The sequence below is a fragment of the Psammomys obesus genome, unplaced genomic scaffold (assembly GCF_907164565.1).
Source record: "Psammomys obesus unplaced genomic scaffold, mPsaObe1.curated_primary_1811, whole genome shotgun sequence".
In the NCBI taxonomy this organism is placed as follows: domain Eukaryota; kingdom Metazoa; phylum Chordata; class Mammalia; order Rodentia; family Muridae; genus Psammomys; species Psammomys obesus.
In genome coordinates, this window is record NW_026595981.1 from 25,222,005 (window position 1) to 25,249,906 (window position 27,902).

Below are 27,902 nucleotides of genomic sequence, written 5' to 3' on the forward strand. Positions count from 1 at the left end.
CAGCTCTCTAACCTGGAACTGGAGTCGCCCTTTGTCTTAGCTGTTGTATCCCCTAGCTCCCACCAGCTTCAAGTGTCCCCTGTCTGATCTCCAAGCTGGTTCAGGGTTATTTCTGACACTTTGATGCCCCAGTCCAAAAGCTAGAAGCTAGTAAGACTGAGAACCGGGCTAATTCAGACTTCTCTTTCCTGGAGGTAGTCTGGCAGGGTTGGAAACAGGATGCAAGTCTCTAGTTGTAGGTATGGACACTATTACCCCTTTAGGCATCATGTTTTTGACAGCCTGGAGTTTGACTCCTAGCATTATCTTTCACACACACACACAAACACACACACACAATTTTTATTATTCTTAGTTTTTATTATTATATTTGTGTGTGTGTGTGTGTGTGCGTGCGCATGCACGTGATGTGTATGTCTGGGCATGTGGGCCATGACATGCATGTTGAGATCAGAGAACAACTTTGTAAAGTCAATTCTGTTCTGTTGTGCATTCTGGGGATTGAACTCAGGTCACTAGGCTTGCATGGCAAATACCTTTACCTGCTGAGCCTTCCCACAAGCTTAGCCTAATTTGTGTAAGTTTTTAAGGCAAACATATTAGTACACCCTTAAGAAGCACCGTCAGCCATCACCCCCAGCAGCAAGTGACTAAGTATATGGATCTCTGTCTAGGCTTCCTCTGCAGCCCTGTGCCCCAGTTATGCCAATGTTGAGCGCAGCATTTGTGGATGAGAATTTGCCTGATGGGACTCATCTTCAGCCAGGAACCAAGTTTATCAAACACTGGAGGATGAAAAACACAGGGAATGTGAAGTGGAGTACAGACACAAAGGTATTTCTGCCACAGAATGCAAAGACGGGTGTGCAGCAGCAGAGGGCAGAGCTAACCAGCTTTCTCTTGTCCTTTTCAGCTCAAGTTCATGTGGGGAAACTTGACTTTGGCGTCTACAGAGAAGAAGGATGTTTTGGTTCCCTGCCTGAAGGCTGGCCATGTGGGGGTTGTGTCTGTGGAGTTCATTGCTCCAGCCTTGGAGGGAACATACACTTCACATTGGCGTCTCTCTCACAGAGGCCAGCAGTTTGGGCCACGGGTCTGGTGCAGCATCATAGTGGATCCTTTTCCCTCCTCTGAGAGCTCTGACAATGAAAGAGGCGTGATCGGCTCAAGCAAAGCTGATGATCTCACCTGTGAGCAAGAGGTGAGCACATGCAGACTTTGGCCCAGTATACCAGACTGTTTGCTCAGTCGTTAGGCGTGTCCTGCCTTGTGATGCTTGCCTCTATTTCATGCACTTGGGAGGTTGAAGCAAGAGAACTGTAAGTTCAAGGCTAGCTCTGCTAGGCATTGACACAGATGAACCCTGGGGACCAGAATGTAAAAAGAACTCACTCATAGCGTGCTGGTCTTCTAGACTTCCTTAAAAGCTTACTGTGTTTCTGAGTTTTCCATCACTATAACAAAATACTTGATGCTTAACTTATTAAGAGAAAAGGTTTGTTTTTGGCTCATAGTTTTAGAGGTTCCAGTCCATGATTAGGCAGACCCATTGCATTTAGGCCTCTGGTTGGTGTACTAGACTGTACTGACAGAGAATAAGTAGCATAGCAAAAAACCAAAAACAACAAAATGCCACTCAGGGGCCAGGAAGAAAAGAGAAAAAGAGGAAGGGACCAAAGTCCAGCATTTTTTTTTCCTACAGTGACCTAAGGATCTTAAGTAATGTTCTGCCTCAGAAAGGGTCATTGCCTAGTAATGCCATGCCTCTAGGGGCTATGCCTTTTTTGCTTTTTGTTTGTTTTGTTTTTCAAGACAGGGTTTCTCTGTGTAGTCTTGGCTCTCCTGGACTTACTTTGTAGACCAGGCTGGCCTCGAACTCAGAGATCTGCCTCTGCCTCACAAGCATTGTGAATAAAGGTATATGCCACCACCACCTGGCTCTTACTGCATGGGATTTGGGGGTACTCCCCCACCAGTACATTTTTATGCTGGTGTTTGGCCTTGTCCTTAGGGTTTAGGTGCAGGCAGTCTCTGAGGGCTTTATTTCTGGGATGGTGCTTACTAGACCAGGGAAATAAGGGCCATAGCTTTTTTCCTTAACACTCATCTTCTAGAATATCCCTGTTTGTTCCCAGAGCACTGAGGACATCTTCACTTGCCTGTCCTTGCTACAGTCTGTTGTTGCCTTCTTGTTAATAGCACAAATGCTGCTGTTTGAATCTGGCTAGCCAGTGTTAAATTCCTCGTCTGGGCTAACTGTACTTGTATTAAGTTGTAGAGCAAGCTAGGTGAGAAATAGCATGTGAACTTTAAGTTCTGCAGCCTTTTTTTTTTTCAAGACAGGGTTTCTCTGTGTAGCCTTGGTTGTCCTGGATTTGCTTTGTAGCTCAGGCTTGCCTCAAACTCACAGAAATTTGCCTGTCTCTGCCTCTCTGAAGTATTAAATAAACAAACAAACAAATAAATAAATAATTTTGAGGATTTATTTATTACTTATACAGTATTCTGCCTGCATGTATGCCTACACACCAGAAGAGGGCATCAGATCTTATTACAGATGGTTATGAGCCACCAGGTGGTTGCTGGGAATTGAAGTCAGGACCTTTGGAAGAACAGTCAATGTTCTTAACCTCTGAGCCATCTCTCCAGCCCAAAATCAAAATTTTCAATGGAGAGGTTCCACTGTTTTTATTTTAGGGGACGCATTGTCAGCCTGGTGCTTGAGTTCGATTGAGGTCCTAAAATATGCACCAATTATTTGTCTCTACAGGAAGCTTTTCTTCTAGCTGAAGAAGAGATTCGACTGGGTGAAGTGACAAAGAAGACAGAAAAGACAGGAACCAGCACCCCACAAAAGACACAAAATGTTGCCAGTGAGAGGGAACTCTACATTCCATCCGTGGACCTTCTGACTGCTCAGGTAAATAGCCCACACTTTGAGGGACAGGGACAGAAAGGGAGTGAGCACTGAGAAAGTTCCCACCTTGGTATTGAGAAGATGGCACAGCCACCGTGGTTCTGGGAAGTTGGCAATGGGCAGGCTTGATCCAGCCAGCAGTATTTAATGGGAGTAAGATCATACTTGGAGCAGGTTTCTGAACCATTTCCTCCTGAGTTGGAAGCTCAGGTTTGTGGTTCGCCACAACTTCCCTTAGTGTCCTCTTCTTCACCTGCTTCGCTTCCCCAGCCAGTGTTTCCTACCCCCTAGCCAGGTAGACTTTGAGAACAAGAGTTCCCACTTTGATTAAGGAGGGGCATGAACTTGAACAGAATTGAATCCAGAAAATGTACCTGTGGGTCCAGTCGTGACAGAACATGGCTCCCACTTGCACTGCAGACATCTTTATTTGGCTGTCTCTTTTTCTAGGACCTGCTGTCCTTTGAGTTGCTGGATATAAACATTGTCCAAGAATTGGAGAGAGTGCCCCACAACACCCCTGTGGGTAAGAATGTCACTTGGCTCATCTGGTTTAGGTTCTGGTATTATAGTCTGAGACACTAGAGGGCAAAGATTCCTCCCACACTGTGATGGTGAAGCTGCAGCCATGGTCCATCTCCTCCTCTCCCTGTTGTCTGTCAATGCCACAGTACAAGTGTGTGCAGGGCTTCCCTATTATAATGGGACCCGCCTTCATTTTTCTCCTTTGTTTCTTTCCTCGTGGTTTTGTATTTTGGCTTTGACATTCCAGGCCATTTACTTGTTGTGACCCAGCATTAATGAGTCAGAGCTAGGTTCATTCCTGGTAATCTAGAGAAGTTCTTTATGACAGATAATGGAGCATATTTGGATTTATTTTAACCCCATAGGAAGCAAGAAACCTACAAACTGCTGCTTCTGGATACTTGCCTGTTTATGATGTCATGCTTTTTCTCAGTTGATGGTTTTCCTGTCTTCATTCTCCAGATATGACTCCCTGCATGTCTCCTCTGCCACATGACAGTCCTTTAATAGAGAAGCCAGGCTTGGGGCAGATACAGGAAGAGAGTGAAGGGGCGGGATTTACAGCACCTCCTGGTAAGGGGTTCAATATCTGTAAAGCACCTGTACCGTCCCTTTCCATCCACACCCATCTTCATACACCTATTCCTCATTAACTTCACCTCAGCATGCGAACTGATGTCCCATAGCCTCTTGTTCTTTTAAGTCTTTCCTCATGACAGAAAGAGCAGCTGTTCCCTCACCCAGGTTTAGTATGCAGTGACTGGTGAAAGCTCTCAAACCTTTAAACACCAAGTACAGACAAGTTTTGTATGTCTTTCAGATTCCACCGTATCAGCAAAGAGGAAGGCTGAGGCCTCTGCTTCAGTGGATGAAACGGAGGAAGACCTGAGTGGGACCCAGTTTGTGTGTGAGACTGTAATCCGATCGCTCACTTTGGATGCTGCTCCAGACCACAACCCACCTTGCCGGCAGAGGTCTCCACAGAGTGAGTGTCCCTGTGTTTCCACCAGCTGTCAGAGTGGCACCTGAATAAGTGCTCTTCGACCTTCTAAGAGGGGAGGGAGGTTGGTCTTTGTTGGAACCTGATCGCACTGACTTCTGAGTATGCTGGCATTCTTACTAGAGCACCAGGACAGAGGCCACCCTAACTCATTTCTGCACTTTCTCAGGAGAATTACAACTGCATTCCACAGAGGAACAGCAGCCAGTAGTGCTGCCTGGATTCTGCAGAAAGGATTCTTCCCGTAAGTTGACAGAGCTCCTCAGCAAAGTTCCCATTGGCAGCGGGGTCATCTGCTTTCCCTGAAGGGCAGCAATCTGAAAAGTGTGGGACAATGCAGGAGTACAAGACTGTTTCCCAGAGTTAAATTCTACCTTGAAAACACCTTCTTGGGTTCTGGAGATAGAGTGTGTGTCTTACAAGCATGAGGGGCTCAGCTCCATCCACAGTACTCACGTGAAAGCTCAAAATGAGAGCCTGTCTCAAAAATAAAGTAGGTGGACAGACATTTCACAAATGTCTTTAATCCCAGTATTCAGGATGTAGATGTAGCTACATTTCTATAAGTTTGAGGCCAGCTACGTGGTGAGACACCATCTCAAAAAAAGATGGGGGAAATGGCTTCTAGAGAGCTGCACCCATCTCTAGCCGCCATCCACAGTCCCATTTATCCACCTGCTCACTTAGATAGACACACAGACATGCACACACATAAACAGTACCTTTAAAACAGACTGCCAGTATCAAATTAGTAGAGCCAGTACAATATGTTCCAAAAATTATACAAAAAATATACTTTCTGGTGCTTAATGATAATACCAAATTGGAGAGATGGCTCAGTGGGTAAGAGTTCTTTTTGTGCAGGCAAGAAAGCCTAAGTCAGTACCCACCTAAAACCAAGCACAGCCCTGTCTGCCCATAACCCCATCAACAGGAAACTGATACAGGTAGGTCCTGAGCTCACTGTCAGACATCTTAGCCAAAATGCCAAGCTTCAGGTTCAGTGAGAGACCCTGTCTTAAATAAAGTGGCCAACAACAGAGGAAGACACTTAATATCCTTCTCTGGCCTACACATGCACACACAGAGATGTAATCAGCATGCATTACACACACATGTAAAAACATGAAATTTGACCTATATATACCTTCAAACATAATTGTCCTATATTTGCTTAGAATGAACACACAAGTATGAATGGTTTTTAGTTTTTACACATATATACAAGTAGCAGAAAGGTGTGGAAGGATAAACCAAATTATTCAGTTACTACCAGTTATTACTCTGATAGGATCTTGGGGCACCTTTGTACCCACCCCTGTGCGTCACTTTTCTAAGGCAAAGGAAAACGAGCACACAAACTAAAGTGCTTACCACATGGCTGTCCTTTTTATAACCCAGCTAGCTAGCTTATCAGTTCCGGTTAAACTATCTCAGTCTCTTAACTATCATAGCAAAGAGGAAAAAGGCCTGTAGGATTCCCAGTGCTCACTGGAGGCCTAGCTGCTTCTGCCCACACACTTGTTTCTGTTGACTTCCATCCTGTTTGTTTTGCATGATCTTGAAACACAGAGTACAGTCATGGCTCCAGCAGCGGCCTCTTCCTCTAGTTCTTTCCACTGTGGCTTTTGTGCTATCTTACGATCTACAAGGCTTTGCTGAGTGAGAACAGCACTGAAGTTTGCTGCTAAGCCTCTTCCCTCACAGTGGTTACTTTCATCATTCCTTAGTGAAATTTGCTTTGCCTGAAGAAGGACCACTTGGAGATGAGAGGGAGGAAATTATCCGAGTTGCTGAGGAAGAAGTTGTTGAGGAGGAAGAACTCCAAGATGAAGTTCAAAGTCAGTCTTCTGCTTCCTCTGAAGATTACATCATCATCCTGCCTGAGTGCTTTGACACCAGCCGTCCACTGGGGGACTCCATGTACAGCTCTGCACTCTCACAGCCGGGCCTGGAGCGAGGGTCTGAAAGTGAACCTGGGATCGAGGCTGGGCAGGAACCAACCGAGGCTGGAGAGAGACTCCCAGAAGGGGAGAGCCAGCCCCAGGAGCAGAGCATCAGTGACATCCTCACGACCTCACAGACTTTGGACACAGTGCCTCTAGTCCCCGAAGTAGTAGGGCTTCCGCCAGCACCAACCAGGTACTGCTCATTACCCCTTAGCCATCCTGTTCCTGAGACTGGAAATGACCATAGTCCATAAACTTAGATGAATAAAGGTCATATTCATATTTCTCAGCATTTTGTGAATTTGGGATTCACAAATGTTTGTTTTAGTTGACCTAACTTCCCTGAGCATAGCCTGTCTACTTATTGTTTATAATTAAGAGGAGGAAAGTCTTTAAACACAAACATCTCTGGATCGTCCCTTCATGTTTTGATTCTTGGGTTGAGTGAGTGCAACAAAAACTTATGTAAGCACTTGTCAGTTGGCTCAAAGTTAGAGCATTTATCTGGCAAGCATGTCAACAGAAAAGCTCCGTCTTCCATGTTTTAAAAGAAGCAAAGAACAAGTAGGAAATTAAATTCCTTATGGATATATACCACAAGCCCAGAGAGAAAGTATGTAAGTCTGCTGGGTCTGAGCCATTGGTCTCTCCCTCTGTATAGAACACGTGAGAGCCCTGAATATAACAAACTATGCAGGGAGCTAGAAATGTGCATCTGCTAGCACCACTTGATGGAGAGGGAAGTGACCCGAATTGAAGCCAGTCTTTCTGGCTGGCTTGTGGCTAGAGAGGAAATCAGAGAGTAGACTGCAGCCCTTCTGACCATGTTGCCAAAGTCACATGTGATAGGGAGGAGAATGTGAAGCCTTCAGAGCCTCTGGCACTGCTGCACTGATAGCTGTTTTCCTGCCACTGCCTTGGATGCTTTTCAGCTTACCTCCACTATTATCTCTTTCTAAAGGAGCTCCCCTTGTGGGCAGCATGGGTCCCCAGGAGTGGATTCACCAGTTACCATCCAAGATGTTCCTCCAGTCCCTGATCAGATCAGAGGAGGTAATGACAAGCTTGGTCTTCGCCTCCCTTCCTTTGCTTCTTTCCAGTAGAAGCCAGCTATCAGCAAGTTGTCTGTTTTGTGACTCGTGACCTTGTTTAGGGACCTTTCTGTACTTCTCCCTCATGCTGTTTCTACTCTCTTCAGTATATAAGGAGACCTTCTGGAGGTGGGTGTTGCATTGTAATGGGAAGAGCGCATCCTTGGAAACAGGCCAGTGTAGGCTCCAGTTCTGCCTTTCCTCCCCAGCAGGATGCAACAGCTCAGCTAGTTTGTATGCCTGTAGGTCTGTCCGCTATCTGAACAATCAGGACAGTAGCACTGTGAAGTAGTAAGTAGGTCCTCGCAGCCACTTCCCTTCCTAAAAATACCAAACCTAAAACTGAAAACTAACGCATCGGTGTAATGGGATTATAATTTTTTTTCTTTTACTCAATGAAGTCCCCTTGTATAGCATTTCTAGACAGTTTTGTCTTTCTCTGTTACTTAAACCACACAGAAATTTCTGAAACTTAGAAGGAAAAGGACTTCAGACACCCAGTTAACTTGTTGCCTGCCTCGATGATAGCTTTGCTGAGTTGAGGGATACGGGGCTTGTGGACACTGCGGCTAACCAACAGCTCTTTTGCTTTTAGAGCCCAGAGGCTCATCAGGACTTGTAAACAGCAGACAGAGGAGCTGTGACCACTCAAGGTAACGACCTTGTGACGTCTCTTCTTGAGAAGCAGGTGGACATCCCAGCATTGCTTCTGCTTTCACGAGCCTCCTCAGATCATGTGCCACCAGCAGAGCACAGGAAGGCGCGCGCTCATTCCTCACTGCTTTTACTTCTCAAGCTTTCAAGCGCCACTGGACAGAGAGCTACAGCTTATGCTTAAGTGTTTCCACATTCCAGACAAGAAAGGACGACCCTAAAGTTCACCTCACCTGTAGTGCCCAGGAAACAGGAAGGTCAAGCCCCACGTGCATCTTGGCCATTTTTTCTTAGATACAGCTGTCATCTCAGATCAGTATCCAGAAAAATCTAATTTCCTTTGCCAGGTTTTCTCTGAGATTTGCAGACAAATTGCTGCTATCCAGGTGTGCCCTGACCACGCTGATTTTCAGCTGGGATGGAAAGCCGGCATGGTAACTAGGGCAAACGTTTCCCGCAGTGCTCATGTCTTGTGCAAGCCGAGTCAGAGCCCTGCATCAAACCATGATTTGTAGCTATGAAAACAATTCATTCTCATGTTTTGCATCTGATATTTTTTTCCTCTTAAGGATACCTCATTTTTCTTTGAAGATTAGCACCCACATTATCTTATAAGGTCCTGACTTTATTTGGGGAGATAATTTGGTTTTCCTCTGTAGGCACCACAATGGGAGCAGCATTGCTGGAGGACTGGTGAAGGGGGCTTTGTCTGTTGCTGCCTCTGCGTACAAGGCCCTATTTTCTGGGCCACCAGTCACTGCACAGGTCAGTGTGTGGTTTCTTTTCCTTAACTTCAGCCCTTAAGTCACCAGTGCAGATGGCACTGTGTTTCTGTCTGGACTGGCAGTTCACATGGCGTGGACTCTATGTGGATGTAGTCTTTGAACACACAGCCCTGCCATTTTCTATCTTTTTAATCAAGTTAAATGGGGAGAAAAGGAAAAGAACCTAAGATTTGTTGACAACCTACCACATGTACAGAGTTGCTGTTCAAAATACAGATACTACAGGATACATAAGTCACACATTCCAACAACTGCCGGGGATTGGCAAAGCATCCCCATTTCCAATACAGGGCAAGATACTGTGCCAGTGAGTCCAACAGACGGAGCATCTCTACCTCCTGGGACAGAGGCTTCCTGGAAGTTAGTATCTGAACTGAGGCCTAGAGACAAAGCAAGTGTTCCAAACCAGGAAAGAGTATTTTAATGCTGGATATGGTAGCTCTCACCTGTAATCCCAGCTACTCAGGAGGCAGAAAGAATGCAAGTTCAAGGCCAGCCTGGGCGCACAGTGCAACCTTTTCTTAAAATTAAGAGTACAGATGTAGTTTAAGGACAACAGAATTCTTACTTAGCACCCTGGGTTCAGTTGCAGGATCTTGTCCTCCCTTTTGAAAAAGGGAATAGAGCTGGGCAGTGGTTGTGTATTCCTTTAATCCCAGCACTCAGGAAGCAGAGGCAGATGCATCTCTTGAGTTTGAGGCCAGCCTGCTTTACAGAGTGAATTCCAGGACAGCCAAGGCTACACAGAGAAATTCTGTCTCAAAAAAAGAAGAAAAGAAAATTGGAATAGAATAGCTAGCCAGTAGAGTTGAACGTGAGTGGATGTAACTCTGACCTGAAGAGAGGAGTGAGAAGCAAAAAGACCAGCTGCTGAGGTTTTAAGACATAGACAAGGTTTTTGTTGTTGTTGTGTTATTGTTTTTTGGGTTTGTTTGTTTTGTTTTGTTTTTTTTCAAGATAGGATTTCTCTGTGTAGCCTTGGCTGTCCTGGACTCGCTTTGTGCTACTGCGCCCAGCTCTTATTAACTTATTATTTTTAAGATTTATTTATTATGTATACAATGTACTGTCAGCATGTACACCTGCACACAAGAAGAGGGCACCAGATCTCATTATAGATGGTGTGAGCCAACATGTGGTGGCTGGGAATTGAACTCAGGACCTCTGGAAGAGCAGCCAGTGCTCTTAACCTCTGAGCCATCTCTCCAGCCCCCGTTTGTTTTGTTTTTAGAGTAGTTTATACAGAGCCCTGGCTGCCTCAGTGTAGACCAGGCTGGCCTTGAACTCACAGAAATCCACCTGCCTCTGAGTGCTGGAACTAAAGGCATGTGGCACCACACCCCCATTAATGTAAAGGAAACAGAAATGTCAGGACTTGTAAGTGATTGAATACAAAGAACCCCAGGATAAATCTCAAGGTTTAGCTTAGGTACTCAGCACCAGGCATTGCAAGAAGTAGGGCCAGTAAGATGGCTCAGTGAGCAAAGGTGCTTGCTGCTAATCCTTGACAACTTTAGTTCCAGTCCCTGGGACCTACATCATGGAAAAAGAGTACTGACTCCCATGAGTTGTCCTCTGACATGTACATGAGCACCATACACACAAATATACAAAAATACATAATTAATGCCCCCCCATAAAAAAGTTTACTATTTGGGTAGGAGTAAATCTTGTCAGTTTTGCTTAGTGTTGAGTTTACAGCTTATTTAGGTTAAAAGGAAAGCCATCCATAGTGCAGCTGGATCTGTGTCCTGAGCTGAAGTTTGAGTCTTTTTGTGTACAGGTTCTAGTAGAAACTATGTGATTGGATGAGATTATCCAGAAAGGGAGGGGGAGACAGAAACAGCCTTTTAAGGATCAAGGCACCGGAATTTTGCTAAAACAAAACTTAGAGGAAAACTGGCCACTGCTGGGACTTGGGAAGGTTCATAAGAGGACAGTAGAGTGCTAAATGCTGCAGAGAGCTGTGACCCAGTGGTGAGGAATTTGACAATTCAAGTCTATACTTGAGAGCTGGCAAGCCTAGCAGTGAAACGTGTTATCAATACAAATGAGGAAATATTTCTGAGGTGGTAGAGGTAAAGAGAAAAATGTACCAAACATGGTAGCACACTCCTTGAATCTCAGCACTTAAGAAGCAGATGCAGGCGAATCTCTGACTTTGAGGCTAGACCGGTCTACAAAGCGAGTTCCAGGACAGCCAGAGCTGTTACACAGAGAAACGCCGTCTCGAAAAACGAGAGAGAATGCAATGTACAAACAAACCTGTCAAGGGTGGTGGTTAGCCTGTTCTAAAATGAGCAGAAAGAGAGACTAGGGATTATAGCTCAGTGGCAAAGCAGCATATAGGAAGCTGATGCTACATCTCTGAATTCAATAATGTCCTCGTCAGCAGGCCAGATGGTTCACATCTGTAATCCCAGCATTCAGGGAGGCAGAGGCAGGTGGATCTCTGTGAGTTCAAAGTCAGCCTAGTCTATACAGTGAGTCCAGGACAACCAAGGCTACACAGAGAGGCCCTGTCTTGAAGGGAAAAAAAAGTCCTAGTCTACATAGTGAGTTCTAGGACAGTCAGGACTATGTAGAGAGACTTTTCTCGGAAAAGGGAGGGGAGTTTCTGTAAATGAGTGTTAGCTTCCTCTTAATGGATCACTTCTGTCTTGGGGTTAAAAAGTCAAAAAGACTGCCAAAGATGTAATTTCCCCATTTTCTATCCATCTTACTTGCATACCTGGTAGTTTCATGTCCCCTGCCATCTTCAGGAAGTCTTTTTTTTTGCTCATATTTGCTCCATCACAATTTTAGTTAAAGTCTTCAAGGCTTTTCATTTTGCTCTTCAATTTTTAATTGGCTGAAGAATTGGTGATTTTTGTTTGGGGTTTTGGAGACAAGGTCTCACTCTAGCCCAGGCTAGCCCCAAACCTGTGCTCTTCCTCCAACCTGTAATCAGGTATGAGCCACTGTGCCTAACGCTGCTTTCAGAAAGTCCTCTGAAGCATTCTACTCTGTTGCCCCCTCTCCTTCAGCTATGCACATACCCAGCCAGAAGCGCTCTCAACCCCATTACCTAACATTTTGACTAAGTAAGGAAAGCCTAGCATGACAGTTTAATATATATTTGCAAGATAAGCAGTTAAATTATACAGAAAATGTCTACTTGTCTTTGCACAGCCCATCACTTCTGAAGATCAGACAGCAGCCCTGATGGCACATCTCTTTGAAATGGGATTCTGCGACAGGCAGCTGAACCTGAGGCTGCTGAGAAAACACAATCAGAATATCCTGCAGGTTGTGACAGAGCTCCTCCAAGTCAGCAACAACGACTGGTACAGCCACCGCTACTGAGGACTGACCTTGTATTAAATAACTGCCTGCCGCTCAGAGATGATCTCTATTCTGTCATTGAGTGTGGGTGGAAGCCCTTGCTTGTTTTTTAATCTGATGAATCTATATCGAGCGTCGCTGAATTGTTGAAACAATACCTGTTACAGTATTCTTTGGAGCAAAATCAAAGGCCAGAACTTAAATTTTCACTTTAGAAATGGGATGAATGGTAGGAAGACAGTTTTCAACTGATCTGGACAGAACTCTCCACTGTAGTACAAGGAAGCGTGTAACTTGAACTTCCTGTGGACTGCTTTTCCTTCTGCTAGTATTGAAGTTGAGTATTTTCCTTTGGTTCATATGGATGTTCTTAATGGGCTGTTAAATGTTAGTTTGGTTTTTTGTTTTCTAAAGATTAATCTTGAATGTTTTCAAGAATTATTCTCCTCATTTTTATAACCAACCCCAAGCTTCATAGCTACGTGTGACCTTAAAGGACAGCAGATCAAGAAAGTCATTTTTCTGTTAAGACTTAGCTTTCAGAAGACTCCAGTGGTACAATTAAGTATCCACCTGGAAGGATGGAAGGGCATGCTAGTTAACCCACCAGCACCTACTGAGCAGTGTCTGTTGAAGTACTTTTGCATAAAGTTTTATTTAAGGAAAAATCCTAGGTAGTGTGAAGTATTTTTGAATCCTATAGAGAAATGAAAACCCCACCTGTTAGATAAAGGGAAAGGTAAATTTAAATCATCCTTTTTCTGACTGTCATAGCCGATCTTAAGGAGAACAGGTATGTGCAAATTCTCATCTCAGTAAGATTCGAGTGTGGGTGAGGGGACACAGGAGAAATGCTGGTGACTTCACGAATGTACTCTGCTTCTGAGGTGTCCAGCCCTAGAGAACAGGAAGTGTGGTGGTTGGGGGCTAACCCACTGAAAGGTTAGTTTACCTACCGTTAGGGTAACTGGGAAGAAACTTGCTCTCAGAGTGCTAGTTCATAAGGGGGCTTTGGGTACAGGTGGTGAAAGAAGAGGTAACGAAACACTAAAGAATTTATTGAAGGCATCTGGACCCCAGCTGAAAGGGGAAAGATAGTTAAAATAGTATTATTTAACTTAGTTGGTATTTATAATAAATGGAGATTTTAATTACTCATAATCTGTTTACTTACAGTCTAACTCTTGAATGCTTCTAAATAAACCACAATTCAAACTTCAAGCCAACCAAGCTGTTTATTATTTAAAACGCTTTCGTGGGGTTTGGGTAGAGGCAGAGCCATTTTCTATGTATGGGTGGGTGATTAGGTGGATTTGGAGCCGGAGTTGTCTTGACCGTCCGGGTCTAGTGGTTCGTTCCGTTGTTACTTGTACATAGCCACTTAAAGAATTGTGAATAAATGTTCCTTGAAACGCTTCCCTGGGCTAGTCGGGCCTTGTAATAGCATGGTCCTTAAGGGCACGTGTCCCGCGGGGCTCGGAGACGCAGCGCCGGAAGTGCGATCCGGCAGGGGGCGCCGCTGGGGGAGAGGGCGGGGCCGAGGGCGGGGTCGGCCGGGCCTGGACTCCGAGCTTGCGATGAGCGCGCAGCTCCCGCAGTTTCGATTACGCTGTGGGCGTCGTCACCTTCGGGTAAGGCGCTCCCAGGACCCCTGTCCTTCCCCTTTACAAAAAGCTCAAACAGGGTCGTCTGAGCTTTCACAGCGCCCAACGCAGTGCCAAATTCGACTAACGGCCAATGTGGTGGATTTAAAATCCTTCTTCAATGAAATCCTACCTTTTCCTTCCTTGCCCACCTGATGGCCCTTCGGAAAGTCCCCTAGTAGGGAGGGGGCTTGACCCTCCCGGAAGGCAAGAATCCCTGCTCCCTGCACGTTCAACTCTCTCAGGTCTCCGCTGAAGGGAGCTGACCGTCCCCCCGCCCTGGGGCCACCGCAACCCAGAGGCCCTTCTCCCCAAAGGAGCATTCCAGAAAACCCAGTCTTGAGGCTGAAAAGAGCCTGGAATCCCAGACCTAAACCAGGTGAGTAAGGGTCTTTATTTTAGCCCAGGATGATCTGAGTGTGTCCTAAGTTGCTACTTTGGGGCTTTGGGGGAAAAGTTCAGATTTCGTCTTGACCTTTCCTAATGAAGAACACTCTCAGGTGTCTCAGAAAACAGTGTACAGATTTAGGCTCCCTCCCAGTCCGGTTTCACGGGGCTTAGCCACAGCTCTGGCCTCTCACTTAAGCCCTGCTTTTTCAGCCAGACTCCTGCCTTCTACACTCGCCAGCCCACTTCAAGCATTTCTGCCCTGGTGGCACTCTTGCCTCTCCACAGAGTAATAACTTGATTAGGGAGGACAAAGGAACCTGCCACTGCTGTGCCTCCCACTCCCAGTCCTACCCAGCTTCCCTTTCTTTGAAATAAATGACAGTTCAGCTTTTCTTGGTAAAAAAAATATTCACCATTCACTTATGGAAGTGAAATAACTTCTGCTTTTCTTTTCTGAATTGAATTCTTATTAAAAAATAAATAAGTCCCAAGGCACCGCCCAAACCTTTCTTCCCTAAGCTAAAGCTTGCTTAGATAACGGTGGGGCTTCTTGCCAATCTTGAAAACTTAAAACCAGAATTGTAGCTGGCAGCAGTGCTAGCAGGCTAATAGCACTGAACTTTGTTTTATTTCTCATTAGTGAAGAATCCTGCGGAACTATGGGTAAGGCATTCTCCCAGCTCAAGTCTCAGCAGGATGAGGACAAGCCGATCCTCCCCGACAACCCAGCCATTACCAGCAAGGCGGCCAACTACTTCAGCATTTGTGGCAACAAGCCACCACGCGGTGTGCCTTATGAAAAGGTTGCTGGTACCGGCTTTGTGACTTGCCCTACCTGCCAAGGCAATGGGGAGATCCGCCAAGGTGAGTAGCCCAAGGTTCGGGAAATATCCGAGAAACCAGGGAGAGACCCAGACCTGCCCCTCTGCGTCTCCTGAAGCAGGTGAACCCTGCCATTTCATGCTCTTAGTCTCAGATTGGCCAAGGAGAAATACCAGATCCTGCCATAGCTCTCTTCCCCAGCCCCTAGAGGAAAGTTTCTTGTCCGTCTGTTCCTCAAGAGGTTAAAAATGACCTTTCCAAAGGAAGTGGGGCACCTCTGACTTGCTAGTGTCTCAGTGTTTCTTCACACTTCGTAATGGAAGTCAGGCTCCTTTTCTAGTTGAAAGTGTGCTGCCAGCTTTACCTAGTTTCCTCAGTCCTGCTCCTGACATGGCCTGATGGGGTGGAGGGATGCGCAGAGGAGGCTGGCACAGGAAGTATTTGTCACGGACGCTTCTTAGCATTCTCTCTCTCTCTCTTCTGCAGAGCTAGAGAAGCAGCTAGTAGCCCTCATCCCTTACGGGGACCAAAGGCTGAAGCCCAAACACACGTGAGTTTCCTATATCCGCGGGGGCTGCCTTACCTGTCTCTCCTCTTTTGATCTGATTTTTTTTTCCCCTGTTGGTTTTCATCCAGAAAGCCCAAGTCTCACTGTGCTCAAACTTACACTACCTTCCTGTTTCCAAGGATTGTCCTTGTTTAAGAGTATAGTGTCAAAAAACAAAACAAAACAAAACAAAATATAGTGTCTGAAGTTGGGATTGTAGCTCACTAATAGTGTGTTTGCTTAGTCAGCGTGAATGAGGCCCTGGGTTTTATATCTAGCAAAAAGAAGAAAAAAAAAAAAGATAAATGTCATAGTTTTGCTAACTACCTGTGTTTCACGATGTAGACAACAGAGACTGGAATATTATATCCCATAAATATGTACACTTATATGTTGGTCAAAATACAACTTAACAATTAAAAAAAAAAAAAAAAGCAGCATAGTTCATAGTAGAGATGAGCTGAGGCCACTCACGGATATGCCAAGCTTTCCAGGAGGAAACAAGTTACCCTGTTTGCAGCTACCTTTGCTCTAGCAATTTAGATCTTGCTTTCTTCCCAAGAGAGATTAGAAAGCAGCTAGTTGGACTTCTGTCCTGGGACAGTTCAGAACCTCAGAAGCAGCCCTGAGTTCCTGTGTGGAGTCACTGACCCTGTATGTGACAGCATCCATTTAACAAGGCTGCCTGTAACCTCCTCCACTGACCCTCAGCTTCCCCTGAGAGCTGTTGGCCAGCCTCCCTAGCTGCCCTACTAAAAGCAGAAACTATCCCAGGAGATGGTTCAGCAGGTTGAGGTGCTTGCTGCTCAGCCTGGAGTTCAAACCCCGCGACCCACATGGCAGGAGAGAACTAACTGCCACAAGTTGCCCTCTGGCCTCCACACACATGCTCTAGCACACACAAAGGAAATAAATAAGTAGAGCCGCGTGTGGTGGCACACATCTGTAATCCCAGCACTTAGGAGGCAGAGGCAGGTGGATCTCTGTGAGTTCAAGGCCAGCCTCGTCTACAAATCGAGTCCAGCAGCACAGCCAGGGCTACACAGAGAAACTGTCTCAAACAAACAAGTAAATAAATAAACAAATAAATATAATAAAATTAGAAACAAAGAAGCATATGGACTGGCTTCTAATGGTGATAGTAGCATTCACTGAGGTATTTTTTAATCATTTTTTACCTTTTTTTAATTAAATTTTTATTTTTTTTAATATTAGTTACAGTTTATGAACTTTGTATTCCCACTGAGGTATTTTTTTGTTTGGTTTGTGTTTTTTTTTTTTTTTTTTTTGAAATAGGGTTTTTCTGTGTAGCCTTGGCTGCCCTGGGCTCACTTTGTAGAACTCACAGTGATCCACCTGCCTCTGCCTCCCGGAGTACTGGGATCAAAGGCTTGGGCCACCATACCCTGGCTTCACTGAGGCCTTACTGTGTGCCTAGAGCAGTGATTGATTATTTTTCCCTCTGTTGACCCATAGGAAATTCTATGAAATAGATTAGTTATCTCCTCTTCACAGACATGCTTGGCTTTTTAAGAGGTTAAGTAGTGTCACTCAGCATTACATCAGTGGGGACAGGGAGCTGGGGATGGAAGCCAGGATGCCTGCCTTTGAACCCTGTGCCAAGCCACAGAGAGCTAAGTGTGCCTTGTTAGGCGATGTGCAAGAGAAAGCCACTTGTCTGGAGAGGAGGGTCTGAATCCCCTCCTCAGGTCTCGCTGGTGTTCAGACTTCTCTCCTCCATCCCGGGGGCCTGCTTTCACACAGGAAGCTCTCTGTGTGCCTGGCGGTGAGCATCTGCCTGCTGGCTTTCTCCCTCACCATCTTTTTCCTGTATCCACGGTCCATTGTCGTGCAGCCTGTAGGCCTCAACTCCTCCACGGTAGCCTTTGGTGAGAATCATGTACAGCTCAACATGACGGTAGGTGGAAGCTGCTCCTCCTGTCACTCCTGTCTTCTTCTCCACATCATCTCCATATAGTCCTAAAGGTGCAGGTACCAAGGGTCTTGTGGTATGCAGGAAATTCTGAGAGGCACCATGAGCTCCATAGTAGATGGTATGGGATTGGGACTCCACAGAGTGAAGAGGCAGAGTCTGGACCAGGTCAATCATAGGGAGGAATAAGGATGTCCAGAAAAAATGGAGAGAAATGGATAAGACTGGCTACTGAGCGGCTGGAGAGATAACAGTTAAGACCACTAGCTGCCGGAGGGGGTGAGGGGCCATTAGCTGCTCTTCTGGAGGACCAAAGTTCACTTCTCAGCACCCACAGCTCACAACGGTCTATAATCCAGCTCCAAGTGACTTGACACCCTCACACAGACATACGTGCAGGCAAAACACCAGTACACACAAAATAAAAATCAATCATTGAAAAAAAAAAAAGGCTGGCCAGGCAGTGGTAGCACACACCTTTAATTCCAGCACTTGGGAGACAGGAGCAAGCGGATCTCTGTTAAGCCAGCCTGGTCTACAGAGTAAGTTCCAGGACAGCCAGGGCTATACAGAGAAACTCTGTCTTGGGGGAAAGAAAACAAACCTGGAACCTGAGCCAACAAACCTTGATTGATTGATTGATTGATTGATTGATTGATTGATTGATAGGCTCTCACTATGTTGCCCAACATTGGTCTTAAATTCCTGGGTTCAAGTGATCCTCTTAGTCTCTAGGGTAATCAGGAGAGTAAGGGAGCACCACAGAACCCAGCTCAGTGTCTCGCCTTAAAGGTGACCTTTGCCATTAAGAGCCCCCAGAGTCGTCTGTAGGGAGGGCAGGATGGGACTCGGGCCAAAGCACCAGACTTCTGCATCTCCTCCCATTCTCCCTTCTGAAGGGGGGCCATCCTCACCATTTTCTGTCCTTGCCATCATCTCCAGAATGTGCTCAACATCTCCAACAGCAACTTCTATCCCATCACAGTCACATGGCTGACTGCCGAGGTGCTCCACCTGACCTCCGTGGTAGGACAAATCAACAGTAGCCTCCGCCTGCACATCGGCCCTTTGGCCAGTGAGCAGGTAACTCCCCTGTCCCTGGCCAGCCCTGCTTACAGGTACGTGGATGTTTGTGGTGGTAGAAAGGGGACAGCCTGACAACACACGCTAATCTTGTGTCCCTTTGACTGACAGGTGCCTTATGAAGTTGCCAACAGGATTTTGGATGAAAACACATAGTGAGTGCCCTCTGTTGTTCTCTTCGCTCCTACCCTCTTCCTTGGCTTAAAAACCCAGATAGCATTCACTGAGGGGCTGGTGAGGTAAAGATGTTTGCCACCCTGACCTGAATTTAATCTTCCAGTCTTCTGCGGTAGGAAAAGAGAACCCACTCCCACAAATTGTCCCTCGACATTCACACATATGCCATGACTTGAGTGTGCCTAAACACGCAGTATTTTTTTTTTGGTTTTTTAGACAGGGCTTTTCTGTGTAGCCCTGGCTATCCTGAAACTCAAGAGTTCCACTTGCTTGTGCCTCCTTAGTGGAGGATTTAAAGGTGTGAACCACCCCCCCCCCCCCAACAACAACTAAATGTATTTGTTTTGTTTTGTTTTTCGAGACAGGGTTTCTCTGTGTGTAGCCCTAGCTATCCTGGAACTCGATTTGTAGACCAGAATGGCCTTGAGCTCTCACAGAGATCCGCCTACCTCTTATAAATTTTTGTTTTGTTTTGTTTTTATAAATACCTGCTTTCTGATTACTGGTTTCCTGATTGCTCAGGAACTGGACTCAGGACTGCCCCTCGTGGCCAAGACAGCAATATGCAAGGGCAAAAGTCCACAGCCTCTTCTTCCTGTCAGACCTAGGTTAGACTAACAAGGTGGAGTTTTGTTAATCTTTATATGAGTTGGACTCTCTGAATCTCTGTGGAATAATATCTAGTTTTCGGCTGAGGCAGAGGCCCACGTATTCCTGGCACAAGAACATGGATGGCCAGGTGGCCAGGCTCATCTTAAAGGATAAAGGGTTAAGTAAGAGTGGCATCGTGAAGGCCCCTGAAGGGAGACAAGAAAACTGTATTGTGCCTTTTTTTTTTTTTTTTTGGTTTTGGATCTGCTTGCCTTTGCCTCCCCGAGTGCTGGGATTGAAGGCATGTGCCACCATGCCCAGCCGTGCTGTGACTTGTAAGTCCTCTCTTTAAGTTACCTGTCTACTCACTGTGAAACAAGGCTCAGTGTTTCCTTTCTCTCTCTCTCAGCAAAATCTGTACGTGGCTGAAAGTCAGGGTCCACCATATTCTTTTGAATATTCAGTAAGTATGGTGTGGAACTCCTGGGTCCCCGTTCTCACTTCAGTCCCACCTCAGTTACATTTCACGAGGTAGAGAGAGAGTTCCGGTAGCTGACATCATGAGTCTTTTTGGCAGTTCCAGGAAATAGCAACTCTGGGGCCCGATCCTATCTTGCTTATGATCCCTGTCTGGAGTTTCTAGAACACAGGTGGGACAGCTGTCCCAGAGTCCTGGCAGAGCAGAAGGAAGTGGGAGGGAGGTCCTGGGGAGCCAGCCTCACACACAGAGTAGGCCCAGGCCAAAGCTGTCCTTTCCCTCGCAGACTTCACAGCAAGCCCTGCTTCCCTCCTCTCCAGGGGTTCTCTGACCTGCTCCTACCTGAGCCATCCACAGCAGCTGCCCTTCGAGAGCTTCGAGTATGTGGACTGCAGGGAAAACATGTCAGTGCCCCACCAGGAGCTCCCTCGTCCAGCCTGACCTGTCTGCTGCCTCTGTACTCCAGGCACCTGCAGGCTGGTCTGCGGCTCATTTCCATGGATCGCAAGGATGGACTGTAGTGACTTTGCTGAAGGAAAAGTTCTGCTTTGTTATCCCGTAGCACATGGAACTTCTGTAACTATGTCATAGGCCCTGACTCCTCAGATCCCCTGAGTCACGTCTGACTGATCTTACCCATGCTCTGTGTTGAGGTGGGTCTTCAGAGAAAGCCTTAGTTTTATTGAGACATACAGCATGGGTGGACCCTTTCAAGTGCTTCTCCCAGTAAGAAGTGGTTTTGAGGACATCCAGTGCTGTCTCCAAGGTCTTTTTTAGGTGACTATAAATGTTCTCTGTTGCTTTGGTCAGGTGATAGAGATGGTGGTGACCTATCTCTCAGTAAGTGGTCCCTCCCCTACAAGCTATCCGGATGAGGGACCATAAGGTCCTCATCCTTCCTGGTTCAGGACAGTGTTTCTGGTTTCCAGGAAGGCAGAGTACTTCATCTAAACCTCTTCCCTATAGAACAGCTCTAAAGCCAAGTAGCTGCGGAGGAGCTGTCTGGTCTACCCTAGATCAAAGGCAGAGTCATTTGAAAGGGTATTTATTAAAGTTTCTAAGCCCACAATCCCAAGCCCATGTGTGTGGGCACAGTACGTAGAGTAGGCCCAGTGACTGTATTCAGAAAGTCTGAAGGCCATGAAACGGTTGATGTCAGGCCAAAGCTGTGGGGCTCCCATGGATTCTCTGCACCCGGCCCACCCTCTGTTCCCAAGGCCTCTGCTGTTCTCTGGGCTTTGACTGTGAATAGTGACAGATTCACCAGAACTGGGGTAGATCCTTGCCTGTCACTGCACTGGAGCCAAATCCCACATAACTCCGAATTTCCCACCGGACTCTACGTAGAGATGAGATCTGTATTACAGGAGGGCAGGAATGTTTGTTCGCTAAACTAGCTACCCTTGGCCCTTCAGACAGGTGGTGTGGTAAGAAGCTTATGAGGCAGTAATGGTAACAGAACTATATAGCTAGACTCAGGCCGCAAGGAGGGAAAGTCTATTGTCCCAAGCTTTCCCCCCTGAGTAGCCAGGGTTAAGGTATACCAACAAAACACAGAGTCTCAGGGAGGTCAAGCCGAGGTCTTGGGGTATAAACCATCAAATGTAAAAGATTTCTATCAATAAACTATTTAGCAATGCTAAAGGAAAAAAAAGGGTTTTCCTGGGCAGGAAAGTGAGGGTGCCGGCGCTCACAAGCCATTTGATTTTGTGTGTGCGTGCGTGTGGAGGTCAGGGCACAACCTTGGGGGTCCATCTTTGGGTACTATCCTTTTTTAAAATGTATTATTTTGAGACAGGGTCTCGCTGTGGAGCCCTGGCTGCCCTGGAACTAGTTAGGCCAGGCTTGTCTCAAACGCACAGAGATCTGCCTGCCACTACCTTCCTAGGGCTGGAAGTAAGGGCATGTGCCATTGTGCCACGCACTATCCTTTAAAAAAAAAATCAAGTTCCAAGTTATCTACCTTTCTCCACCTCTCTAGTGCTGGTATTGCCTGTGCCACCATGCCCAGCTTTTTTTACATGGTTTCTGAGTGTTAAACTAGGCCTTTGTACTTGCGAGATGAGAGCACTTTACCAACTGGCTACCTCCCCAGGTTTCAAAGCTTTCATGTTGATAAGCATGTAGGCTTCTAAGACCTTTTGAAACAAGTTCTGCTTCTCTGGCTTCTGAAAGAGTATCCCACAGAGGCTTGCTCTTTCTTCCACTGTGTATCCCTAAACCATCTTTGAACTTTAATAATCCTGTTCAAGCCGCATACTCTCCCAGCTGTCCCACTCAGGGATCATCTCTAGACTACATTAAGACACTAAGACACGGCTCTTGACCCGGAGGTGATGCCCCATGGACGAATGAAATGACCCACTGGTCCCCAGTTGTGACGGAGGGGCCCTGTCTCAGAATTGGAGCAGAAAGGACTTTATAGGATTTGTCTTCCTCGAGGCAGATACTGAGGGTCCCTAGCCCTGCCTCCTCTTCCAGCTGGTAAAGGGAGACCTGGAGTTTTTGGAGTCTTCTGGCCCTCTGCTAAGTGGAAAGTGTGACACCCAGAAGTAAAGAGGCCTGAGGACTTCAGTAGGCAAGCTTATGCCCCTTTCCAAGGTCACATGTCCTGAGCCCAGTGATGCAGCACCTCTCTCTCCTGAAATTTCTCACCTTCATCCCACATCTCCTCCCTCACGGCTCAATGCCTTGCGTGGATCCAGACTTGTATAAGGCTAAGACGTTCCTATCTATGGGACACCCCCCCCCTTTCTACTACTGCTCTATTGAATTGCAGCCCCTCCCTCAGGCTGTATCTGAGTAAGCGCTGGCTCTGATCTAGTGATGGCTATTTACAAACTGAGGAGCCTGTCCTTGCCAGATGAGGAACGGTAGTAGAAGTTGTAGGTGCAAGCTTGCGATGGGGGTGGGGGTTCAAGACCACATTCTCCCCAGGCTTGGCCTCAAACTCAAATAGCATGGGCTTGCCTTCTACTCTCTTGCATCCTCTCTACCTCCATTGTGGGCCCTCCTCCCTCATTCAGCTGACCAAAAATCCTTGTTCTTCCCCAGAATCAGATTTTAATCCCAACGAGCCTCCTTTCCAAATGTGGCTGGTTGTTTGGAGTAGAAAGGTTGCTGGATGAAAGAAAGCGTGGTTGCTGTTGGTCTTTTTTTGTTTGTTTGTTTGGATTTTGGGTTTTGTTATTTTGTTTTGGGGGGTTGTTTTTGCTTTGCGGTATCATCGAATCTTGGAGCCCATCTCTGGATCACCACTGCTGGATGTAATTAGTCGACTAGGAAAAAGGAGAGACAGGAAGCAAAACGAGTTAATTGTTTCTGGGTGTGCTGCTTTCAGAATACTGGGTTAAGCCTCTGAGACCAGAAGAATCGAAGTGAAATAAAACAGAACAGCTGCTCCTCCACCTAAAGCCTCAGAGAAACTGCACAGGTGCCCTCGCTTTGGTAGCTGTACCGGACTCCTGCCATTTTAAATTCTGATTAGGAGTTAGGGGCTGGCAGTCTGGCCTGATGGCTCAAGCCTGTAATCTCAGCTGCTGGGGAACCTGAAGTGGAAGTTGACAAGTTCAAGGCTTGCCTGGGGTACAGAGTGACTTCACAGTGAGCCTGGGAAAGTTAACAAGATCCTGCCTCAGAATGAAAGATTAGGAAAGCTGGAGAGATGGCCCAGCAGTAAGAGTACCTGCTGAGGCCCGGTGGTGGTAGCACACACCTTTAATTTCAGCACTAGGGGAGTAGAGGCAGGTGGATCTCTGAGTTCAAGGCCAGCCTGGTATACAGAGTGAGTTCCAGAACAGCCAGGGCTACATAGAGAAACCCTGTCTTGAAGAAAGGAAAAAAAAAAAAAAAATGCTTGCTGATTTTGCAGAGAACCAAAGTTCTGTTTCCAGCACCCACATAAGATAGCTCACAACCATCTGTAACTCCAGCTCCAGGGGATCCATTGCTAGCTTTTGGCCTCCTCAGATACCCACACCATATATAAACACATGTAAGTATCCACTTTTTTTAAGTTAAGAAAAAAAAAAAAGTACAAGGAGGGTGGAGTAGGCAGGGACGCTAGCTCAGATATAGAGCTCTTGACTAGCCATGCATAAGGCCCTAGGTTCAATCCCCAGTACCACAAAAATAACTTCAAAACAAAACCCAGAAGTGACTGGAATGATTCCAGTCCTCTCCCTGGACTCCTTGCTAAGGAATCCTCCTTGACCTCCACAGGCACACAAGGACCTGCACTCAGTCACTCAGCCAGAGCCCCTTTGCGCCTCTCACCGTGAATCGGGAATATTTAGAAGAGCTACACTGGCTTTCGTTCCTCAGACCTGAAAAGACAAAGCACGAGTCACTCATCCAGCAGTTGCTAAGGAGGCCCGGTGGGTTGGGAGTAGGCGCTTTCTGGGGCTAGGGCACAGACTGAACCTACCCTGAAGAACCTCCACTATTGTGTAGTTCCCTGTTCCAGACTTCAAGGGCTCATCCCCACCTTCTCTGCCATACCCTAGAAAAGAGGCTGCCGCTGCCTTCCCAGTCGCTCTATTGAGAAAGCTCCTTTGCTGCCCTAGATTGGAGCAAATCCATCCAGAGGGAGGAAAGGCCACTTGGGCTGTTAGAGGCCAACGGTGCTGAGAAGGGGTTGGACGGGCCAGGGGCCAATAGAACTTCGCAACTACAGTGCTGGAAGGGGTTCAAGGGGTCGCTCCGCTCCCCACCTCCCCTCCCAGGCGGCACACTCAGCCACTCACCGTAACCCGGAAGGATTGGAGGTCCACGCCCACTACAGGATTTCTGACCATCTTGTTGGGTCCCTGCTGGTCTAGTCTGGGGTCTTTGCCTTTGGGTGTCGTTCTGGAGGCTACCTTTGCAGGTGATCTGAATGGAAGTGTCTTGCTCCTTTTGTGACTTTGGCCCAGGTGTTGGCGGTGGCGGTGGCGGTGGCAGTGGCTGTGGCTGTGGCGGCTGTGGCTGTGGCCGTGCAGGTGGTAGCCCTTTTGAATCCTGATGTGGCATACATGTTTTCTCAAAATGCTGTTTCTTCTCTTCCAGGTTTTTTATTTCCTAGCAAGAAAACCCCAGCAAATGACATCCTCTCCTCTCACCCAGTCACTCATCTGCGAGACAAACTGAGCGGTGGAGCAAGGGAATACAAGAGAGGAGCTTAGTCTGCCGGAAGTGTCTCTATCCCCTAGAGTTAGAGGCTGGAGGTAGGGCCTAGGCTGTTTCCATTCTCTGCAGCCAAGGCATGGCTCTGAATGTCTGTGCTCCCTTGCTCAATTCGTGTCCCAGGAAGTGGGCCTATCTACTAGGCACAGACCAAACCTACCCTGAAGAGTCTCCACCAGGAAGCCATTCTGTGGGTCCCAGTTCCAGATTTTACAGGGCTCAAGTTTTATCTGCTGATGGTCTATAACATCCCCACCTTCTCTGCCACAGCTCTAGAAAAAAGGCTGAAGTGCGGGGCGTGGTGGCACACCCCTTTAATCCCAGCACTTGGGGAAGCACATCAGGACAGGGTACACAGAGAAACCCCTGTCTTGGGAAAAAACAAAACAAAAAAAAAAAGGCCGATGGAGGCTTTCCCAGTCACTCTAGTCAGAAGCTTCAGTTCCTGCGCACAGGCCCTTGTCTATTATGTTGGAACTTGGCACTGAGTAGGTCCTGGGGCTGGAGAAATGGCTTCAGGGGGCATATATTACTCTTCCAGAGTCCCCGCCACCCAGACCAGCAGTTCACAGCTGCCTGTAAATCCAGCTCCAGGGTTTATTAAATATATTAAGACAGGCTTGCCGTGGTGGTATATATGATGGCACATACTTGTCATTCCAGAACTTGGGAAGTAGAGGCAGGAGGATTGCCACAAGCTAGAGGCCACCACCCCATGAGTGCTGAGAATCAAACCTGGGTCCCTCTGGAAGAGTAGCCAGTGTCCTCCCCAGCCCGTTTTTATATCTTTGGTTTGTGTGTGTGTGAGGAGGGGTATGTGCATGTGAGTTGCAGTGCCTGTGGAGCTGGACATGCGTGCTGGAGCAGGAACTTGGGTCTTCTGGAAGAGTAGTGTATGTACTCGTCACCACTTCATCATCTCTCCAGCCACAAGGACACTGAATTGTTTTTTTTTCTCTCTCTCTCTCTTTTTTTGTTTTGTTTTGTTTTTTTGAGACAGGGTTTCTCTGTGTACCCTTGGCTGTCCTGGACTCACTTTGTAGACCAGGCTGGCCTCCAACTCACAGGGATCTGCCTGCCTCTGCCTCCCAAGTGCTGGGATTAAAGGCATGTGCCACCAACACCCAGCTGGACACTGGATTTTTATTAAAAGCGTTTGCACTCAGGGCCTAGAAAGATGGCTCAGCAATGAAGAGTGTTTGCTGTCCTTCGAGAGGACCCACATTAAGTTTCCAGCACATCAGGCAGCTCACAAACACTTATAACTCTAGCTTCAAGGGATTTGATACCTTCATTTGACCCCGTAAGGGCACGAAATAAATCTAGGGGACTGGAGAGACAGCTCAGTGGTTAAGAGCACTGGCTACTATTCTATGGGACCTGGGTTCAATTCCAAGCACCATTTGACAGTACACAACTGTAATGGCAGTGTTGGGAACCAAAACCCTCTCCTGGCCTCCAGTGGCACCAGGCACATACACTGTGCACAGACATACGTGTAAGCAAAGCCCCTACATACAAAAATCTTACATGTATATCCATAAGCAGGTGTGGTGGAATACACCTTTAATCCCAGTCCTCCAGCAGAGGCAGGTGGATCTCAATGAGTTGAAGTCTAGTCTGGTCTACATAGTAAACTCTAGGTTAACTAAAGCTACAATATCCGGCAGCACAGGTTTTAGGCCATGAAAAAACACACTACTTTCAGCTAGGCACTAGGAGGCTGAGGTTGGAGGATCTTTTGAGCCCCAAAGTTCACAGTCAACCCAGGCAACTGAGTGAGACCTCATCTCTTCAAACAGATACCCTCTTGGCCATAATCTCTCTCTCCACCAGCCTACAGCAGGATGACTGAGTTAGCTGGCCTCCTACAGCAGCCCACAAGCCAGCAGTCCACTTCCTAGGGAGTCTGTCACAAGTCCCCATTCACTCATGCCCCACCTCGGACCCTGAAGGTCCAAGCTCAGCTCATGAACTTACCTGCTCTCGTTGCTGCTCTATCAGTTTCTTCCTCCGTTCCAAAGCCATCTGCCGTCGCCGAGCTTCCCAGTGGTAGGCGCTCCCCATGATGGTGTGGTGATAGAAAGCCTCAGCAGGATGTGAGGGCAGGAAGAGCCCTAGATGCCACTGCCCAGAGGCCTCTTTTGCCTCCCACCCCAGCCCCACCACATGGCCTATTACCCTGACCGGATCACCTCACAATGTGGCCACTGTCAGGGCAACTGAGCAACTCCCCCTGAAGTATTGGAGGTTGAGATCATTCTTCCCAAGGCTCATGGGAGCATTTGTAAGTCCTTTCAGAGTCATGAGAAGAAAAGAGATACAATCCCTCCTCAGCCTGGGGTCTCAGTAGACCCTGGAGACAATAAAACTTGGGCATTTGAGTCTCCGGAGGGACTTGCCAAGAGGCTTCCGGCAGTAGCACCTGACCCTCTGATGGCCCTTCCCTCCTCACAAGCTGTCTGGAGTTACCTTTCCCTCACTCTTCCATCTCTCCTATCTCACTGTCCTTCCAGTAACGGTTAGCATTGAGTTGAGATGAAAGAAAATGTAAACCCTAACTGAGTTTCACTGTGGAGGGGCAAGAATGGAGTAGCCTGTAATTGAGCTGTTTGTGGTGGGACCACCTTGATGGAAATTTAATCCTGGTTGTGTCACCTACTGAGCTGAGGGAACTTGAGCAGGCCACTCAGTGTCCAGGAGCCTGCCCTGTAAAGGATGCTGGTGTTGGCCTACTTTTTAAAAACTTTTATTTACATTTTTTATATCTCTCCCCACTCCACCCCAATCCCTTCCAACACCCCAATTCCTTCCAACATCCCAATCCCTT

The 27,902-nt window shown here is 47.0% G+C and overlaps 3 protein-coding genes across 10 annotated transcripts in view; 2 read left to right on the forward strand and 1 right to left on the reverse strand.

Annotated features, from left to right (window-relative positions):
- The window catches only part of Nbr1 (NBR1 autophagy cargo receptor), a 30,259-nt gene extending 16,793 nt beyond the window's left edge, over positions 1-13,466 (forward strand). For 5 of the 7 annotated variants that reach the window (XM_055619712.1, XM_055619711.1, XM_055619714.1 and 2 more), the window contains 12 exons: positions 675-834; positions 914-1,201; positions 2,771-2,920; positions 3,368-3,443; positions 3,905-4,015; positions 4,263-4,427; positions 4,612-4,686; positions 6,173-6,584; positions 7,353-7,444; positions 8,078-8,135; positions 8,796-8,901; positions 12,093-13,466. In XM_055619712.1, coding sequence (XP_055475687.1) covers positions 675-834; positions 914-1,201; positions 2,771-2,920; positions 3,368-3,443; positions 3,905-4,015; positions 4,263-4,427; positions 4,612-4,686; positions 6,173-6,584; positions 7,353-7,444; positions 8,078-8,135; positions 8,796-8,901; positions 12,093-12,266 — 1,867 coding nt within the window. In that variant the 3' untranslated portion in view covers positions 12,267-13,466. The remainder of the gene's footprint in view (positions 1-674; positions 835-913; positions 1,202-2,770; positions 2,921-3,367; positions 3,444-3,904; positions 4,016-4,262; positions 4,428-4,611; positions 4,687-6,172; positions 6,585-7,352; positions 7,445-8,077; positions 8,136-8,795; positions 8,902-12,092) is intronic. The other 2 variants (XM_055619717.1, XM_055619715.1) reach the window with 2 other exon arrangements.
- A 339-nt stretch (positions 13,467-13,805) lies between these two features.
- On the forward strand, positions 13,806-21,563 carry Tmem106a (transmembrane protein 106A). 2 transcript variants are annotated; one of them, XM_055619719.1, is made up of 9 exons: positions 13,806-13,876; positions 14,134-14,267; positions 14,919-15,142; positions 15,587-15,650; positions 17,412-17,565; positions 18,523-18,663; positions 18,775-18,818; positions 19,841-19,894; positions 20,230-21,563. In XM_055619719.1, exons 3-9 carry the CDS (start codon positions 14,938-14,940, stop codon positions 20,348-20,350), a joined length of 783 nt encoding a protein of 260 aa, XP_055475694.1. In that variant the 5' UTR covers positions 13,806-13,876; positions 14,134-14,267; positions 14,919-14,937; the 3' UTR covers positions 20,351-21,563. The 2 variants fall into 2 exon arrangements, with proteins under 2 accessions (XP_055475694.1, XP_055475693.1); XM_055619718.1 differs by having other exon boundaries at positions 13,806-14,267.
- Positions 21,564-23,160: 1,597 nt separating this feature from the next.
- Positions 23,161-27,139, reverse strand: Ccdc200 (coiled-coil domain containing 200). Its single transcript, XM_055619892.1, has 4 exons — positions 27,053-27,139; positions 24,655-24,967; positions 24,185-24,234; positions 23,161-23,187 (listed from the first exon to the last, which is right to left on the reverse strand). The coding sequence occupies exons 1-4, from the start codon at positions 27,137-27,139 to the stop codon at positions 23,161-23,163; spliced, it is 477 nt and encodes a 158-aa protein (XP_055475867.1).
- Between the last annotated feature and the right edge of the window lie 763 nt (positions 27,140-27,902).